A 20,523-nucleotide genomic window follows, 5' to 3' on the forward strand; every position below is an offset into this window, starting at 1 on the left:
GGGCATTACGTAGGAGTGGTTAACACTTACACAGCACTTACCTGTGTCAGGCACATTGATCAAAACAACCGATGAAGCATTATTCTTATTCAACATAAAAGAAAAATCTAACTTGGATGTGAATGATCAGAGAACTTACGTTTTAATTTTTAAACCTTTCAGAAATTAATACAGGTGTTTATAACTTCCACTTTTTAAATTATTTCACTTACTGAACAGATATTAGTGAACTTCTAGGTGCTGAGGAAGCAACAAAGAGCAAAGCAAACTCCCTGTCCCCCAGGAGTTCGCATTTTAACGGGGAAGAAAAATAAGCAAGTGAAATGAACGACAGTGAGAAGACGGAGCAGGGAGATGTTACTATTGCTTGTAGGGTGGTCACAGAATGCCTGAAAAAACAACTTTTTTGAAGATTTGAGAAAAAAATAAAAACCATTTGGCCAAAACAGCCCTGAGGAGGGCAGCTTCTTCCACCACTCTTTCATCATTTTACCATCTGTGGGTTATCGCCGGGGTCACTGCCATCCCAGCCTAGGTTTTATACAGGATGGAGTACGAAGTTCCCGCAACTATCCAAACGTGCTAAACAAACAAACAAACAAACAAACACTATTTAAAAAGGAATCCTGCTTGTGCCTGCGCTACGTTTTTCTTTAGTCTCTTTAGTTGACTTGGAATCTCGGCCTGTTCTCGGTGCATGCGGCTCGAAGGTGGGCTGGGGAGCTCCCTTTCTCTTAGCCACCTCGCGGCCGGCACTGGAACCCGATCGGGGTGTATCTGCGGGGGTGCGGCGATGGTTCGGGCCCTAACGTCGCCAAGGACGCCCGCTTCGGCAGCAGGAGCTGCGGCGTGCCCTGGCGCTACTGAACACCCGGTAGGACGGAGGGCCCAACGGGGGGGGTCCGCACTCACAGCCTTGAGCCCGCCCCTGCGCCCGGCACCCTCAGCCCACGCTCCGCCCTGTCCCCACGGCGCTAGCGTTTAACCCCACGCCCCGCCTCGCCCCGCGACCCACGTGCCCCGCCCCCGCCCCCACGTGCCCCGCCCCCGAGCCCCGCTCAGCCCCGCCCCCGTCCCCTGTCCGCCCCCGTCCCCTGTCCGCCCCCGAGCCCCGCCCCGCCCCCCGCGTCCGGCTCAGCCCCCCACCCCGAGCCCCACCCACCGAACCCCGCCCGCGCCGGGAGCATCTTGCGTACCCAGCGGGCCCCCGGGTCGGTTTCCGCGGTGGCCATGACGGCGGCCGTGTTCTTCGGCTGCGCCTTCATTGCCTTCGGGCCTGCGCTCGCCCTCTATGTCTTCACCATCGCCACCGATCCATTGCGTGTCATCTTCCTCATCGCTGGGTGAGGCGGTCGCGTCGGGAAACCCGGACGCCGGGGCTCCCCTCCCCCGCCGGGGTTACCCGCGACCCTCGGCGCCCCCACCGCGCGGCTCGACCTTGTTGCGTTTCGGACGGGAGGAGGGTTGAGAGGGGGAGAGCGGAGATCCCGCTCCCCAAAGGCGCCTCGCCCTCTTAGGAAGAAGCGCACACTGGGGGTCAGGGCCTTTTGCCTGGGGCCCATGGCTAGGGTTTAGTGATCCGTGAAGCCACTAAAGTTGTATAAAAAAATTATGGATAAGTTCATATATGCATCGTCAGCATCCTTCATTTTCTGGAGAGGGAGTCCCTAATTTCCCTCAGATTCTCAAAAGCTTCTGTAATCCCCAAAGGGTTAAGAACCATTGGCGTCTAGGATAGTAGTGCGCGACCTCTGCCAATTAGAATCACCTGTGGCCAGGTGCTTTAAAACATGCCGATGCCCACCCCCACCCCGATCCGTTGAATCAGAATGTCTAGGGGATGGGATTCGGGCTTCAGAAAAAATTTTTTTAAAGCTCCTTTTGAATGGTTCCGTTGTGCAGCCGAAGGTTGGAAACCTGTAAAAACACCGAAGCACCTGACTGTACATCTCCTTGTGGGAGCTTGATAAATACCGGACTGTGTTGTCCCATCCCAGTCATCACCTGGCTCTTCCTTGCACATACCACATCCCCCTCCCCTGATGAGTCTCTCTTGGCACCGCACTAGGCCAGTGATTCCCACTTTTCTGCGTTTCTTCACCTCCCACAAACGAAAGTGGTTCGTTGCGTGTCATTTAAAAAACAATAGAGACTTGGGGAAAGGTCTGTAAAGCTTGCTATAATCATTAGAATCCCCAGGGGTGCTGTAAGACCTGGAGGGCTTGGATACTGATCCAGACCAGAACACAGGTTTTCAAGTTGAATTTTATACCAATCACTTTAATAGAGATGTAGATATTTTTCTGGAAAAGATACTTATCTTTGCAGATATCGGACCAGTAAATCCATAATTTCTTGTAAGTTTTTAGAATATGAAAATTGCAGTAATCAGTTGTATATTTTCTTGTTTTGGCTTTTCAGTGGGCAGAGCATTGGTTAGAAAGAATAACAAATAACCAAGTTTCTAGCTAGACAGCCCTTGGCAGATAGAGTCTGCAAATGTACTTGCAAATAGCAGGGTCACTGAAAAAAGAGTAATTGTTGGGAAACCTCAACATTCCTCTTGGACATGTCTGTCTCACCAAGGAAAATGCACCGTTAAGAACAACTGATCAGAGCATCGCTATGAGGACTTTTTTTTTTTTTTTTCCTTATTAAAACGTCAAGAAATCTCTTCCTTCTTAAGCAGATTTTTTTTTTCCTGCTTTTAAACATTATTAATCCTGTACTGATGTTCACTTGTAACATTTTTTCCCCTATTTTTCAGAGCTTTCTTCTGGTTGGTGTCTCTACTGATTTCATCCCTTGTTTGGTTCATGGCAAGAGTCATTACTGACAACAAAGATGGACCCACACAGAAATATCTGCTCATCTTTGGAGCGTTTGTCTCTGTCTATATCCAAGAAATGTTCCGATTTGCATATTATAGACTCTTAAAGTAAGTTAAATACCTGCGTTACCTTTTTTTTCCCTAGTTAGATTTTAGTTATGATTTGGTCATTTGAAACGTGAATATAAGTATTGTATTTGTGCCCTCGTACATAGTACTAAGCCAAGAGATTGGTACATTTCCAGCCTGAAAATATTGAGTGTTCTTTTATCTTGTGGAAATTTCTTCTTTCCTTCCTTTCTTTGTTTATTCAAAAAAATATTCCTTGAGAATCAATCCCAGACACTATCCTAGGTACTGGGGATACATCAGTGATTAAAAGACCGGGTCTCTGGCTTCATGGAGCTTATATTATAGTAGGAGGAGACAGACAATAAATGAATGAACAAGAAATACACTGTTAGGGTAGATAAGTGTCATGGAGACAAACAAGCTAGGGAAGCATTAAAACAACTACATAAATCATTCCAGTTTCGAGTGTATATATTCTATGTTCTCCTCTTTGCCACCACCTAAGATAATTCTTTTCTTTTCTTTTTTTTTTTTTTTTTTTCCGGAGACGGAGTTTTCATTCCTGTTGCCCAGGCTGGAGTGCAATGGCGCAATCTCGGCTCGTGGCAACCTCCACCTCCCGGGTTCAAGGGATTCCCCTGCCTCAGCCTCCCAAGTAGCTGGAGTTACAGGCGTGTGCCATCACGCCCTGCTAATTTTTATAATTTTAGTAGAGATGGGGTTTCACCATGTTGGCCAGGCTGGTTTTGAACTCCTGACCTCAAGTGATCTGCCCAACTTGGCCTCCCAAAGTGTTAGGATTACAGGCGTGAGCCACCACGCCCGGCCAAGATAAATAATTCTTATGGAGACCATGCCTTCCATTATTTTGACTGTAGTAGGGGAAAACCGGAGTTCATTTTGTGATATTTCCGGTAGTTTTAAATCTATAATAGAAAATTACATTTTAAAAAACGCCTTGGGCTCCCTTGTTGGGCCAGAAAGTAAGTCTTCTCTAGGACTCATGAGGACCTCACATGAAACTGCTGGTTTGAAACACAGCTGGAACTTGGAACCATATTTCCTTTCAGGCAGTCATGAGATTGGCTTTGATTATGTAGTAAGACTTAGTAGAGTGATAAATGTGCTGTCTTTTTTCATTTCTACAAATGAAGTAATTAAGGCTGTCCATGAATTTCATGGATATAACCAAGAGGAACCTCAACAACAACTCTTTTTCACAGGCTTCTGAGAACTTGTTCTTGCCATTATGCTAGGTTTTCTGTATTTGTTACTCTTTGCTTTTAATACCAGATACTGAATTCCCTTTTCATAATGAAGGAATTTAAATTAGAAATTGAAAACCAGGAAGCCATTGCTTAGAAGCAAAAATCATAGAAAAGTTTCAAAAATGAAATTCCCATTAGTACCTGGAAATATTACATGGGAGCAAATAAATATCAAAGGTAACATCGAAATTTCCATGTAATACAACATCCCTAACAGATGGACATCTAACTGTGTTTGAATGTTTCTGGTATGTGGCAGTTACTACCATTCTATGACTTTAAGCTTAACCGTAGAATATTAATAAGGTAATCAAATCTACTTCCGCTGGGCTTGGTGGCTCATGCCTGTAACCCTAACACTTTGGGAAGGCAAGGTGGGACAATCGCTCAAGCTGAGGATTTCGAGACCAGCCTGGGCAATATGGCAAAACCCTGTGTTTACAACAAATACAAAGATTAACTGGGCATAGTGGTCCCAGCTCCTTGGGAGGTTGAGGTGGGAGGATCACTTGAACCCAGGAGGTGGAGGCTGCAGTGAGTTGTGATTGCACCACTGTGCTCCAGCCTGGGCAACAGAGCCAGACCCTGTCTAAAAACAAAACCAAAACCTCCCCTCTTGTGACCTCTGCCCTACTCGAGTACCAAGTAAATGAAGCCTCTGCTGCATGGTTATCATTACCTGCTTTTCAGGGTTGAACAGTCCTCATTTCTTCCCCTGGACCTCAGCAGGCATGGTTGTGGCTTCCAAACCTTTCCAAAAGAAAGGCTGTTTGTTCTTTTGGATCAGTGAACGTGACACTTTTTGTCAGCGCCTGGTTTCTGCCTGTGCTCAGGACCCAGCATGGTGTTCTGCAGTGCGGTCTGAGTAGTGCCCCTGACTGGGCGCTGCAGTCTTCACAGCTCAGCCTTACATTGCACCGGGTTTTCCTGTCAGTGACATCACTGGCTCATACGCATTTTCATACCATGGGTCTAATTTTGGGGGAAAAAAAAAAAAAAACAGAAACAAACAAAAAAAACCCCTTAATTTCTAATACAGAATTAAAGTTTAGGACTTGTATGTTCTAAAACCTGAATTACCAGAGTGACAAAATGAGTATGGGCTGTTCGTCACTCCCTTGCATCTTCATGGTTCCCACCTGAAATGGCAACATTTTCCTAGCACTAGCTTAGTGCTCCAAAGGTCTGTAGCTGAACATAGATCCACATTTTTGTTCCTCTTTTTTTTTTTTAATTTTAATTTTTAAAATTTTCTTTTCAGGCCGGGCGCGGTGGCTCAAGCCTGTAATCCCAGCACTTTGGGAGGCCGAGACGGGTGGATCACTAGGTCAGGAGATCGAGACCATCCTGGCTAACACGGTGAAACCCCGTCTCTACTAAAAAATACAAAAAACTAGCCGGGCGAGGTGGCGGGCGCCTGTAGTCCCAGCTACTCAGGAGGCTGAGACAGGAGAATGGCCCGAACCCGGGAGGCGGAGCTTGCAGTGAGCTGAGATCCGGCCACTACACTCCAGCCTGGGCGACAGAGCGAGACTCCGTCTCAAAAAAAAAATAATAATAAAAATAAAATTTTCTTTTCACAGTGAGGAGCAAGGGTCCACTTTTTAACGAGGGCAGGAAAGGAGTAGGGCCACATGAGGAAGAAATTACAGCTGTCAGTCCTTAGGCTCGAATGCCAGGAAGTTCAGAGAAGCCTCTTTAGCCTCCTAGGGAAACCATGTTTGCTTTTCTGAAAGGACCTTTGGAAATTTGCAAATGGTAGGACAGACTTGTACTGACAGGTACGTTTGTTTGCATTTGCAAAATGCATCTTTTACAAGCCTTTAGAATATTCAAAATTTTCCCAGCAAATTTGAGCAATGTAGGATGTTATGTAGTTGTATTAAAACAATTTAAGAATTATGATGCTTTATTTATGACTGACATTTATATGGATACATTTACATTGCCCTTTTATGCTATATTACATTCAAATATAGGGACTTTGGTTTAATCAATACTTTATCTCCATTGCCAAAGTAGGTCTTGAACTTTTAAATTTAAAGTGCTACCTCAGACTTTTGCTATCAGAATTTGGTGCCAAGATTAAAATGCAGAGAGTTTATACCAGTTTTTAGAAATATATGGAATTGTATCAAAATATTCATTGCAATCTAATAATAATTTTATTTCATGAGTTAGGCCTTAGTCACTTAATCTTACTAATCTTATTCTTACATGAATGAATAGAAACTTTCAGCCTGGAAAAGCCTGGCATAATGAGAAATTGGCATGTGTGGCAGCCCTTTCTACAGTAATTTCTTTTTAAATCCAAGTTATGTTGCTTAAAACATAATCATATTTTGCCAAAAACATACAGTTTAGGCAACTCAATGTTGCTTGAAGCTCCTGTATGTTGTCTAAAACAGACATTAGGATTTTTTCTGTTTGGATGGAAACTTTTGTAATTTAATTCAATTTCGTCTTAAAATGTTGATACCATAAATATTTTGTAATTTTAGAAAATCTTCCATGTATAGAAAAAACATTAGGATAACCATTGCTACAACTTTTAAGCATCATGTCTATTTTCAAAACTTCCAAAAATGGCGTATTTAACTTGTATTCATACTCCTTTCTTTCTCTCATACACACATTCAAAAAAAGGATAGAATAGAAAAGAAAGATGGTATGATTTAGCAATAGTTTTTCAAAGTTTATATTTTTGAAATTTGAATTGTTTCTTTTTTGTTCTTGGGAACACAATAATAAATGCAAACGAAGAATTTTCCACTTCAGGAAAATGGAAGTGAACCCAGAAACTGATGATGTTTTGTGCTTTCTCACTTCCTGATGTTGACATTGAGAACTCTTAGTGCTGTTACTTTTCCTCCCACGTACTTCCACAATATAGAATTAGGAAGTTTATTAAACTTTTGAATTTATTTATTTAATATATTTGTGATAGTAGTACTTTGCTATATCAAATAGCTGAAATCTTTGATTGATTCACTGATTGACACAGTCTCACTCTGTCACCCAGGCTAGAGTGCAGTGGCGCAATAATGGCTCACTGCAACTTCCGCCTCCGGGGCTCAATCTGTCCTCCCGCCCTCAGCCTCCTGAGTAGCTAGGACTATAAGTGCATGCCACCACACCCAGCTAATTGTATTTTTTTGGTAGAGACATAGTCTCCCTCTGTCACCCAGGCTGGTCTCGAACTCCTGAGCTCAAGCAACCCGCCCACCTCGGCCTCCCAAAATGCAGGTATTGCAGGTGTGAGGCACCATGCCCAGACAATTTATCTCTTAAATCGGGTTATTTGTCTTTTTATTATTGAGTTGTAAGAGTTCTGTAGATATAAGTCCTTTTTCAAATATGATTTGCAAGTATTTTCTCCCATCTGTGTTGTCTTTTCACTTTCTTGATAGTGTCCTTTATAGCATCAAAGTTTTTAATTTTGATGAGGTTCATCTGTTTACTTTTCCTTTTGTTGCTTGTGGTTTAGGTGTTTGTATTTGAGAAATCATTACTCAACCCATGGTCATGAAGACTTAACACCTATGTATTCTTCTAACAGTTTTATAGTTTTAGCTCTTACAGCTGGACTTTTCACTCATTTTAGTTTTTATATATGGTGTAAGTTAAGGGTCCACCCTCATTCTTTTGTATGTGATTATCTGGTTGTTCCATCACCATTTATTAAAAAGACCATCTTTCTTTCCTTGTTGAATCATCTTGCACTCTTGTTGAAAATCAATTGACTGTAAATATAAAGGTTTATTTCTGGACTGTCAATTTTATTCTGTTAATCTGTGTGTCTGCCCTTACACCAGTATCAGATGGTCTTGAATACTTTACTTTTGTAGTAAGTTTTGAAATAGAGAAGTGTAAGTCTTTTAACTTTGTTGTTGTTTTTTTTTACAAAAAGCATTAGCAGTTGTTTGTGATCATTATGAAGGATTATATACTGTACATAATTGTATGTGCTATGTGTTTTTTTTTTTTTAGACAGGGCCTCTCTCTCTGTTGCCCAGGCTAGAGTGCAGTGGTGCAGTCTCAGCTCACTGCAGCCTCCACCTCCTTGGTTCAAGCCATCCTCCCACCTCAGCCTCCCAGGTAGCTAGGACTATAGGCACACGCCACCACACCCGGCTCATTTTTGTATTTTTTATAGAGATGGGGATTCACCATGTTGCCCAGGCTGGTCTCAAACTCCTGGGCTCAAGTGACTTGTTTGCTTTCATCTCCCGAAATGCTAGGATTATAGGCGTGGACCACTGCACCTGGCCAGTATGTGCTATGCTTTTTTATGACTGGCAGTGCAGTAGGTTTGTTTACACCAATATCACCACAAACACAGGAGTGATGCGTTATGCTACGACATTATGACGTCCCTAGGCAATAGGGATTGTTTAGCTCCGTTATAATGACGACTACCATCGTATATGCAGAGTTCATTGTTGACTGAAATGTTGCTATGCAACACATAACTGTATTTTATTTTATTAACTTTTAGGTTGAAGGGTACACGTGCAGGTTTGTTACCTGGGTAAATGGTGATCCTCTCCCGCCTCCCACTCTAGTCTCAACTAGGCCCCAGTGTCTGTGGTTCCCTTCTTTGTGTCCACATGGACACAAGTCTTTTATTTATTATTGAGGACTTTATAGAAAACAGAAATCCTCCCAAATTTTTTGATTCTACTCTATTGATATATTTGTTGACAGAGATTTTTACTATGTGTCCCATAAGCTTTAATTCGCTTTTAACAATATCACTATGAGGGGTAAGTTTATTTTATTTAGGAAAATTGGACATTTTAGTTGGTTACTGCTTCAGAGAAAGAAGATGGTCACTTAAATTTCTGGCTCATGTCCTCACTTCCAAACACTTCCGGATGGAGAGCACCAAAATGGCAGATGGTTTCTTTTGAGTCTAGAAAAGTACCCTCTTCCCCAGGCTTATTCCTATTTTGGTTGAATTCTACATTGCCTTAATGTAATCAATGATATTTATATTTTTGTAATGAATAAGCTGACTATAATGAATATCCATACCCTGAATTTAAAATAACATAATGCCCAGAAAATAAGTATGTTCTGGTTAATTTAATTGTCTATTCTTAGAGTTAACCTGTCTTGTTTCAACATTTGCTAAAAAGTCATTTTCAAAATGTTTTGGTTCTTTTGTTGCCTTAAATATACTTTATAGTAAATATAATTTAAATATTCTTTGAGTCAGGATCTTACATTATTGCAGTTTTCTCACCAACAAGAATTGGTAATAGGGATGCTGGTAGAATTGACCAGCCACACCTAGCATGCCTAACATATCTGCATGGCACTCATGGTAAGTTTATAAATTGGCCACAACAGAAGCATGCATAAGAGCACTCTGAAGATCATTTCTTTATTTTATTTTATTTTTTATAGAGACAGGGTCTCGCTGTGTAGCCCAGGCTGGTCTCGAACTCCTGGATGCAAGTGATCCTCCTACCTTGGCCTCCCAAAGTGCTGAGCCACCATGCTCGGCTGAAGATTATTTTCTCTTGAGCAGTATTCTGTTCTTTCATTCAAGGGTTCATTTATCTCCTATTCTGAGGGTAGCATTGTATTCTGCAAGATACAAAGAAAGTATAAGATCACTTTCTCCCTTGAAGCCTTATTTACATATTTGTGATATAAAACAAATATGTAAAATGTTTTAGAATCAGAAGATCATACGATTAAATACTCATGTGAGAGTTCAGACCATCGGTATTCTAGGATTTAAGAATAAGGAGAGATTAGTGATTACCAACCATTGGTAGAGGCAGCTTCTTTAACAAATTGCTGCCTGAAGTGGACTCTGAAGGATGAGTGTAGTTTAGGTTCTACAGAGTGGAAGGTACAAGGGAGGGTGGCGGAGCAAGTATAGTCCTGGTAGAAGATAGAACAAAGTGCCAAGAAAGCAGGAATAATGATAGAGTACTTTGGGAAGGGAAAAAAAAGTCAGAGTGGTAGATCCCACAGGATATTGAATTAAATATTTGCCGAGTTCAGAAAGCAGTTGAAAGTGTTGTGGTTTTTATCTTTTTAAATTCAATTCCTGATGGCTTGTTTACTTATATTTTTCTTATTCTTTTATGCGAATGTCAAAAGGTAAAAATTAGTTGTTTATTTTGGTTGATTTTAGTTCATTGAAAATTTGCTGGGTTTTGTTTAAATAAATTATAGATTTAGAGTATAACCTGATGCAAAGCCTCAGTGGGTATCTGGGTTTGAAGTATCTTATTGGACTTTTCTGATATATTGCCCCCTTTTTTTTTCTTCTTAATTACATATGTGGTTTTATTTTAGAAAAGCCAGTGAGGGTTTGAAGAGTATAAACCCAGGTGAGACAGCGCCCTCTATGCGACTGCTGGCCTATGGTAAGTTAGAAACACATGGTTTCATTAAGGAAAACAAATCAGACTTGGCATAAAAGTCATTTGTATCTTTTGTATCTTTGTAGATTTCAAAAGATTATTGGTATTACTGCCTTGGCCTATTGGTATACAGAATTGCTTATTATCCCCGCCTTCCAGGTTCCTTTTGTAAATGAAAGTGATTACAAGTGACCCTTACCTGTATGTCCATTATATATTAACCAGGTTTGAAAGTTAGATTTTTAATGTGTATGTACCCTAACTAAGATTTTCTAAGTGATGAAACTGTTACTTTCTCCGAATCTTACTTTGGCTGTTCTAGGAGTAGTCTTCATATTAAAGCAGTTAATATCTCTGCATATTATACTTGGAGAATTATGTTTAAGATTGGATCCAGGTTCCCCAGTTGGGCTCAGGAATACATCGTTCCCCTTTACACTCAATTTCGGTTCTAAGCCATCAAACTTGACTCTGAAGGCTCTGTTATCATTAAGTAAAGCCAGAGTTTTGGTGTTGTATCCTCTGTCTCAACTATTTCTTCTGTGCCTTTCTAGACCCTTTTCTCCCCTTTTTCATGACTCTGCTGCATTCAGCCATTCATTGCCTTTCCTCTTCCCCCTTCCCTCTCCGATTTGTCATTTAGCCAAGCACATGCCTTTCCAGAGCCAGCTGTCTGCTGCTTCAGGCAGAACATAAGCACCCTTTCCCCTCCAACACACTTTATATTAACTAGTCCTTGGAAATTTGACTTGAAATCTTGGCAGGAAAAGAGTTAACAGTGTTTTTCTTCCTGTTTAGTTTCTGGCTTGGGCTTTGGAATCATGAGTGGAGTATTTTCCTTTGTGAATACCCTATCTGACTCCTTGGGGCCAGGCACAGTCGGCATTCATGGAGATTCTCCTCAGTTCTTCCTTTATTCAGGTATGTCTCTCATAGCTGTCAACATTCAGGCTTCTAGTCTAAATGATCATTCTTATTGGAGTTCACTGGCTTAGGAATTCCAGTGAATAGGAATTTATGTTATGTCTTTTAAAGGCGAAATACCCTGAGGCACTGTGAAGTAAAAGACTTAATTTGGAAAATAAAAATTTTGGTTAGAGTGTTTTAGAATTTTAGAGTGGAATTTAGCTTGCGTTAAATTTATTTTTATTTTGCTGTACTAACAATGTTGCTGTATAGTTGAAATGTTAGAAGTGGATTTTTAAAGGCCATGTGCTCTTTTTGGTTTTTATGATTTTATGTTATCTTCAGTAGAAGCCCTAATCTGTAATTGTCATTGTGGTGCCTTTTGTGGGAATAGGCAGTATAATGTAATCTTGAAATTGAGAGGAAAAATGGGATAATAGATGATCATTTCATCCAAACGATGCAGCGAAAAGGACCGACTCATTTCAAATTGCTTTTTCATCCACGAGCTAAAAATTGTCATCATGATGCAGTGATCACAAATTTGAGAGTTGGCAGTGTACATAATTAATGTAGATTTCTTCTAAGTTCCACAAGAAGACTCTTTTAAAAATAGGGGGAAAACACCCACTGTATTTTTAGTCATTTCCACAACAGTTACGCCATTGAAATAACTGATTCACATCATGATTTGTACATTCTTTTAATAGCATCTATGCTAAAACTCCTCAGGGAGTTTACCCTGTAATACGGGAATAAGAGAAAAAAAAATGTGAGTAAGCATTCCAGTAACAGTTTAAGGTAATAATAGAAAAGATATAAAGAGGTATGACCGATTTTTTAAAAATTTCTCCAATAGTTTAGAGGCATGCTGAATGTCATAGTGATCCCCAAGCCCAGTGGATGCCCATTCACCGTTCTCAGTAGACCTTTTGTTTCCATTTCAGTTCAGGCCTTGACATCTCCTCTCTGGCTTACCACCATCTGCCCTCAACTGGTTAGTCTTTCCTTAACACACTTTCCATGTGAATCCTGTATGCAACTACCAAACTAATCCTCCCTGTTACAAAAATGGTTTGCCTTTTCAGGACCTACAGGATAAAGTCAAGGCCCTTTAAATCTGGCTGCAAGTTAGAGGACAAGAAAGTGTGTTGGCCGGGCGCGGTGGCTCAAGCCTGTAATCCCAGCACTTTGGGAGGCCGAGATGGGCGGATCACGAGGTCAGGAGATCGAGACCATCCTGGCTAACACGGTGAAACCCCGTCTCTACTAAGAAATACAAAAAATAGCCGGGCGAGGTGGCAGCGCCTGTAGTCCCAGCTACTCGGGAGGCTGAGGCTGGAGAATGGCGTGAACCCGGGAGGCGGAGCTTGCAGTGAGCTGAGATCCGGCCACTGCACTCCAGCCTGGGCTACAGAGCGAGACTCCGTCTCAAAAAAGAAAGTGTGTTAATAGGTCTTACTTACTTAATGATGCTTCCAACATAGCAAATTATCTTTGTTTTGAACATTTCATCATTGGAATACTTCTGGCAAATGTGTTAAGGATTGATTATAGTGAGTGTTAGGTCTTTAAAACAAATGTAATATTAGTAAAGTCTGTTAGAACCAGATATACATTAATAGAACATAATTGTAAGGGATGTTAGTGCTACTGTTTTGTTTTCTTTTTTCTTTCTTTCTTTTTTTTTTTTTTTTTTGAGGCAGAGTCTCACTCTCTTGCCCAGGCTGGAGTGCAGTGGCCAGATCTCAGCTCACTGCAAGCTCCGCCTCCCGGGTTCACGCCATTCTCTTGCCTCAGCCTCCCGAGTAGCTGGGACTACAGGCGCCCACCACCTCGCCCGGCTGGTTTTTTGTATTTTTTAGTAGAGACGGGGTTTCACCGTGTTAGCCAGGATGGTCTCGAACTCCTGACCTCGTGATCCGCCCGTCTCGGCCTCCCAAAGTGCTGGGATTACAGGCTTGAGCCACCGCGCCCGGCTGTTTTCTGTTTTCTTATGCAGTTAACACACGGCTCTCCCTGCTACAGTTTTCTTTTGATATACAAGTTTTGCCAGCTTTGTTCGCTAGATGGTGCTAATTCCCTTTAGTGACCTAGGCTGTTTTCGTAAGACATTTGAAATGATTCTTTTGGTAGTAAAAGAAAGATTTGGTACCAGTTTGGGGACTGTATTTGTAATTTCTAGGAATTAAAGGAAAAATTCAATATTCAATAAGCTATCTTAATGTCTTTAGCCAAGTTAGGATGGCAGACTGGCTATGTTATAAATTTGTATCTATAGAATGAAAGAACAGTGTTTTTTATCATGTGCGAGTTTCTTACTGTTACAACATCATTCTTTGAAGCATAAACTTTGAATTATAAATTTAAGAAATTAATTTGTATTACATTTAAAAATAAGATCCCCAAATTTATATTTATTGTATTTATGTTGTTTGTAACTACTTGTAATTACCATTTATTTAGATACAAGTCATTTTTGCCAGGTAAATCTGTAACTTTATATGTTTAGCATACTCCATTACAAATGCCTAAATGATACTCAGAATAAATAAGGAATGTAGGGTCACTATTTACAGATTGAGCATTTTTAATCCCAAACTCCAAAATCCAAAAATGCTCCAATGTCCAAAACTTCCTTCACCGACACGAAGCCACAAGTAGGAAATTTCATACCTGATCTTATGCGCTGGATCACGGTCAGAACAAGAAAAAACTGTTCCATGCAGAAAATTATTTAAAATATTGTGTAAAATTATCTTCAGCCTATGTATATCAGGTATATATAAATGTAAATGAATTTCATGTTTTGGCCAGGTGTGGTGGCTCATGCCTGTAATCCCAACACTTTGGGAAGCCAAGGCAGGAGAATCAATTGAGCTCAGGAGTTTGAGACCAGCCTGGGCAATATAGCCAGACCTTGTCTCTACTAAAAATTAAAAAACTTAGCTGGGTGTGGTGGCGCACACCCGTGGTCCCAGCTACTCAGGAGGCCGAGGTGGGAGAATCACTTGAGCCCGAGAGGTTGAGACTGCAGTGAGCTGTGATCATCCCACTGCAATCCAGCCTGAGTAACAGAGGGACACCCTGTTTCAAGAGGAAAAAAGAAAAAAGAATTTTATGTTTAAACTTGAGTCTTATCCCCTAAATATCTTGTTATATATCTATATACACACAAATATTTGAAAATTTGAAACACTTCTGGTCCCAAACATTTCAGATGAGGGATATTCAATCTGTAGTATGTATCTATCTGTACTAGTGTGTGTTAATAAGATCCATACTATATGAAACCTGTATGTACATAGGCTCTTATGTTACAAATAGGCATAGTTTATAAATAATGTTTATGTATAGGTTACTTCTTTTTTTTATTTGTGGTTATGTTGTAGGCTAGCATTACATTTTACTAGAATCATTACCATTTCTTGGTAATTTTGTATAGAGACAAAAGTATGGGAATTGGAATCCTAGGTTTGAATCTTATCCTGGCTCATTAATTTAGTACTTTGGGCAAGCCCGTTTGATTATTGAATCACTCATTCCATAAATCATTATTAAGTGTTTTTAGTCTAAAGGAGTTACACCAAGCTATGAAAATAGAGCCCAGTTACCATGCATAACGTCCATTCATAATGGGGAATAAAGACCAACAGCTCATTACAATAAAGCATGATCAATGCTACAGTGAAATGAGGAAGAGCCATGGGGCACAAAGGACAGGCTCTAATCCATGCTCCTAGGCCACAGTACCTTGCCTTTGCAGCATTTATCACAGGCGTGATTAAGTACTGGTATAGTTATTTGTTGAATGTCTTTTCTCTCCAGTCAGGTGCTAAGCCATGCAAGTGCAAGGACGACATCTGTATTGTTTACTGCTGTGTCCCCGGCATCTTGTGGAGTCCTTTGTTTCTAGATGGCACTCAATAAATAACTTACAGAAAAATGAAGGCCGGGCGCAGCTTATGGAGGAAGTGCCATAATGAGTAGAGATTTACTTAAAGGGTGAATAATAGCTAGGCAGGCAAAGAAAGGGGTTGTCAGGAAAAGATGTTCCAGGCAGAGGGACGAGGCCTCTTTGCTCCAGGCTGGGAGGTAAGAGCAGTATTGTTCACAGGGCAAAGGAAGTCTTGTCCTGCCATCTAATCTTCAATTTCCTGATCTTTCAGGAAGGGCAGAAATAATGCCTAGCTCAGAGTTGTTGAGAATTAAATGAAATTAATTTAGAGAATATGTATTTAAGTGCTTTATAAACTCTAAAGTGGCCTAAGGATATTATTAAGGTGGAGAATTTAGCACTTGAGATGAGAAAACAGAATTCAGAGAAAAGATAATGTTTCTAGTATTATATAGAATCTGGGTTTTTCATTCTGAATTACCTCCCTTATGCTTTAGAAGAAAAAATGTCTTTAGCTAGTACCCCCGTCTCTACTAAAAAATACAAAAAACTAGCCGGGCGAGGTGGCGGGCGCCTGTAGTCCCAGCTACTGGGGAGGCTGAGGCAGGAGAATGGCGTAAACCCGGGAGGCGGAGCTTGCAGTGAGCTGAGATCCGGCCACTGCACTCCAGCCTGGGCGGCAGAGCGAGACTCCGTCTCAAAAAAAAAAAAAAAAAAAAAAAAAAAAAGAAAAGAAAAAGAACAGCTGACCATTTTATTTTTAAAAATTCCCCAGACCATTTCATTTCTATTATATTTTCTAGATAGTGCACTTAAAACCTAGGCAAGGTTTTAAACTTTTTAGCCACTAAACCTTTCACTAGGGAAAACCAATACGGGTCAGACTACGTGTGGAGTGTTGTATTGTTCCACGCATTGTGATTTAACCGGAATACTGAAGAAGTAAAATTCATATAGAAAGAATGTTGTCAGTGTGGTAGAAGATCTAGAAGCCACAGCCTGTGGGATATGATTGAAGAAAGAAAAATACTGAGCTTGAAGAAAATAAAAGAGGAACGTGGGAGATTGTTTTTGTCCCTGTTTGTCGTTTTCTGTGATAATACATCCACACACATGCCTGGTCTCATGGTGGCTGGAGTGTGTTCTTTTCCACCCCTTGACTTTGAGCTCAGTCATGTGACTGGAATTGGCCAATTAGTGGATATGATGTAAGTTAGAGGCTTAAAAAGTATTTGCATGATTGGACCTTCCTTCTTGGACTCTGGTGCCATGAGAAGAACATACCTTGGAAAGTTTATGTCCGCTTAGCCTGGACCCTTGAATGAATACACCCAGAGCCACACAGGGCCCAACCCAGGAGCTTGCAGCGGAGTTTTCCAGCTGAGCCCAGCCTTTATCAGCAATGCACAGTCAGCCTTTAGACCTGGGAGCATGAGAATAAATTTTTGTTATTGTAACCCAATACAATTTTTACTTTTTGTTCACTGTTCTATTCGTAATATTTTAAGAATAATCTCTACAGGGTGGCAGTTTGTTAAAGTTTAGACTCTTGACTGAAAGCTCTTTGTAAGCAAGGCTATCTCAATATGTACATTTCCAAATTCCAAAGTGGTAGAGAAAGTATAACATCTCTTAATGATACAGAAAAAATGATTAACAGTAGATTGTAACCTGCAATTCTTATCCTTTTATGATTTCATTAGAATCTTAATGTCTTATAAGTTGTCACAGCTAACTGCTACTGTTTATGATATAGTGATACTCGATATGCTGTATATATCATCGAATATGTATTTTTCATTATCTGCTTTCTCTTCTCTCTCTCTCTCTCTTTTTTCTAAGAGACAAGGTCTTGCTCTGTCACTCAGGCTGGAATGCAGTGTTAATGACCTTGGCTCACTATAGCCTTGAACTCCTGGGCTCAAGTGTTCCTCCCACTCAGCCTCCCAAGTAGCTAGGACCACAGGCATGTGCTGCTATGCCCAGCTAATTTTTGTATTTTTTGTGGAGATGAGGGTCTCCTTATGTTGCTCAGGCAAGTCCCAAACTCCTGGCCTCAAGCAGTCCTCCTGCCTCAGCCTCCCAAAGTGCTGGGATTATAGGGTGTGAGCCACCACGCCTGGCTTGTTTGCTTTATATCAATAGTGTAAGTCTTTCCTTCAAGCTGCTCAAATAACTAAGAATAGAAAATTGTACTTTTTGGAATGCACTTTCGTTAAATAGATATGACCTATCATAGACTCTAGCAGCTTGTGATACATCATGAAATGTGCACACCACAGGCGTCGGTCTTCAGGCAGTGTGGAAGCAGGCAGCTCGGTGTATTGCTTCATAGCCTCTGGCTGAAAGAATGACATGGGCTGGGGCTGTAAGACTTGATGGCTCTCCTAGGTATATTTCAGGCCACCCGAAATCACTGATCTCTCTTTCCACGGATGAATGGCTAGGCTCTGCTGACTCCCTTTTGGTGCAGTTGAATGACTTGCCCTTCTCCATTCTCTGTAGACCTTGTTTCTTCTTCATGGGTAAAATGGCCCTTATTTTCATCAGCCACTGCTGCCTTTACTTTTATTTATTTATTTTGTTTTATTTTACTTTTTTTTTTTACTGAGACCGAGTCTCACTCTGTCACCCAGGCTGGAGTGCAGTGGTGTGGTCTCGGCTCACTGCAACCTCTGTCACCCAGGTTCAAGTGATTCTCATGCCCCAGCCTCCCCAGTAGCTGGGATTACAGGTGCCTGCCACCACACCTGGCTAATTTTTTGTATTTTTAGTAGAGACGGGGTTTCACCATGTTGGCCAGGCTGTTCTTGAACTCCTGACCTCAGGTGATCCTCCTGCCTCAGCCTCCCAAAGTGCTGAGATTACAGGCGTGAGCCACCGCACCTGGCCTATTTTTTTTTCTTCTTCTTTTTTTTTTTTTTTTTTTGAGATGGAGTCTTGTTCTGTTGCCCAGGCTAGAGTGCAGTGGCGCGATCTTGGCTCACCACAACCTCCGTCTCCTGGGTTCAAGCAATTCTCCTGCCTCAGCCTTCTGAATAGCTGGGATTACAGGTGCATGCCACCTTGCGCAGCTAATTTTTATATTTTTAGTAGAGACGGGGTTTCGCCATGTTGGCCAGGCTGTTCTTGAACTCCTGACCTCAGGTGATCCTCCTGCCTCAGCCTCCCAAAGTGCTGAGATTACAGGTGTGAGCCACCGCACCTGGCCTATTTTTTTTTCTTCTTCTTTTTCTTTTTTTTTTTTTTTGAGACGGAGTCTTGTTCTGTTGCCCAGCCTAGAGTGCAGTGGCGCGATCTTGGCTCACCACAATCTCCGTCTCCTGGGTTCAAAAATTCTCCTGCCTCAGCCTTCTGAGTAGCTGGGATTACAGGTGCATGCCACCTTGCACAGCTAATTTTTGTATTTTTAGTAGAGACGGGGTTTCGCCATGTTGGTCAGGCTTTTCTCGAACTCCTGACCTCATGATCCACTCGCCTCGGCCTTCCAAAGTGCGGCCTATTTATTTATGTTTTGAGACAGGGTCTTGCTCTGTCGCCCAGGCTGGAGTCAGGTGGTATGATCATGGCTCACTGCAGCCTTGACCTCTGAGACTCAAACAATCCTTCCACTTCAGCCTCCCAAGTAGCTGGGACCACAGGCACGTGCCACTAAACTCAGCTAATTTTTTTTTTCCTGTAGAGATGGGGTCTCATTATGTTGTCCAGGCTGGTCTTGAACTCCTGGGCTCAAGTGATCCTCCTGCCTCAACCTCCCGAAATGCTGTACCTAGCCACTGCTGCTTTTAATTTTTGGTGTTTTGGAGGTTTTGTTTCTTATTCTTCAATGAATTTCACAGACTTTTTTTTTTTTTTGTAGCCATGATGAGCAGGATACTGTATTACAGATTACTGTCCTGTAAATATGATTGCATGAGACAAAAGTCACATTTTAAAAACATCATCCAGTATGATATCACTCTTCATTCAGCCTCACAGGAATATATATTTTATTCATTACATCTAACATTTATAATTTGAAAGGGAAAAAACCCCCACTATTTCCAACTTTATTGCTCAGTCTGGCCCTCCCCAGCAACCTCAGCTTGATCCCCTGCAGCTCCATGGCTATGCTGAGAAGTTGGGCTGGGAATCCCAGCATTTATCAACTTACTCCATGCCCACTTCTTACCGAAGATGCTCTTTAGTACCGGGACCACTTGTACCAGTTCCCTTTTCTACCTTTCCACAGCTCTGCTAAAGAGAGTCATTCTGCATTGCCCCGCTTCTAGGGGAATCATTCATACTATAACATATTTCACTTACTGTGCAGTGTTCTAACACTATTTCCTGGAAACAAACTTATTTGCATAAATGTTTGGAAATCTCTTATTTCTTTGGAGGAATTAATCAACTTTGAGGTTTACTTTTAATGGGTAGATTTATTGGATTTTACTGCCTTTTATCGTTATTCTAAACCCTCACCAAAGACTTACACTTGAATATTTTTCTTGAGATCAAAGTCCTTTGTTTCAGGTGGTAAGCTACCTTTTCACCTCTAGTGGGGCTTTTTCCCTACATTCAAAGGAACAACAATTTTTTTTTTTTTGGGATGGAGTCTTACTGTGTCACTCAGGCTGGAGTGCAGTGGCACGATCTTGGCTTACTGCCAGCTCCGCCTCCTGGGTTCACGCCATTCTCTTGCCTCAGCCTCCTGAGCAGCTGGGACTACAGGCGCCCACCACCACGCCCAGCTAATTTTTTGTATTTTTCAGTAGAGACAGGGTTTCACCGTGCTAGCCAGGATGGTCTCTTATCTCCTGACTTCGTGATCCGCCCGCCTCGGCCTCCCAGAGTTTACAGGCATGAGCCATGGAACAACAATTTTAAATACTGCTGACTTCTTATCAGAAGTTCTGGAAGGCAGTGGAATAAGATCTTTAAAATGGTACACTCCTGCACCCTTCCCCATCTCAGTTGATGGAATTCCATCCTTCCAGGTGCTCAGTTATTTCTTAGAATATTTCCTGATTCTTCACCTTTCCTCTCATAACTCGCATCCAATCTGACTATAAACCTTACCTGCAATTTCCATTTAAATCTTCATCCAAGGTCTTATGGGCTTAGTTTTGCTTTATAAATGGCATAGATCAGGTTTGAGAGCTTGTTTGGAGCAAACATTTA

At 41.5% G+C, this 20,523-nt stretch overlaps 1 protein-coding gene across 1 annotated transcript in view; it reads left to right on the forward strand.

Moving 5' to 3' along the window:
* The first annotated feature begins 1,211 nt into the window (after positions 1–1,211).
* APH1B (aph-1 homolog B, gamma-secretase subunit) overlaps positions 1,212–20,523 on the forward strand; it is a 29,298-nt gene continuing 9,986 nt past the window's right edge. Inside the window, exons 1-4 of the mRNA XM_001105067.5 lie at positions 1,212–1,343; positions 2,768–2,938; positions 10,489–10,559; positions 11,355–11,477. Coding sequence (XP_001105067.2) covers positions 1,231–1,343; positions 2,768–2,938; positions 10,489–10,559; positions 11,355–11,477 — 478 coding nt within the window. The 5' untranslated portion in view covers positions 1,212–1,230. The remainder of the gene's footprint in view (positions 1,344–2,767; positions 2,939–10,488; positions 10,560–11,354; positions 11,478–20,523) is intronic.

Source organism: Macaca mulatta, chromosome 7, assembly GCF_049350105.2.
Source record: "Macaca mulatta isolate MMU2019108-1 chromosome 7, T2T-MMU8v2.0, whole genome shotgun sequence".
Taxonomy (NCBI): Eukaryota; Metazoa; Chordata; class Mammalia; order Primates; family Cercopithecidae; genus Macaca; species Macaca mulatta.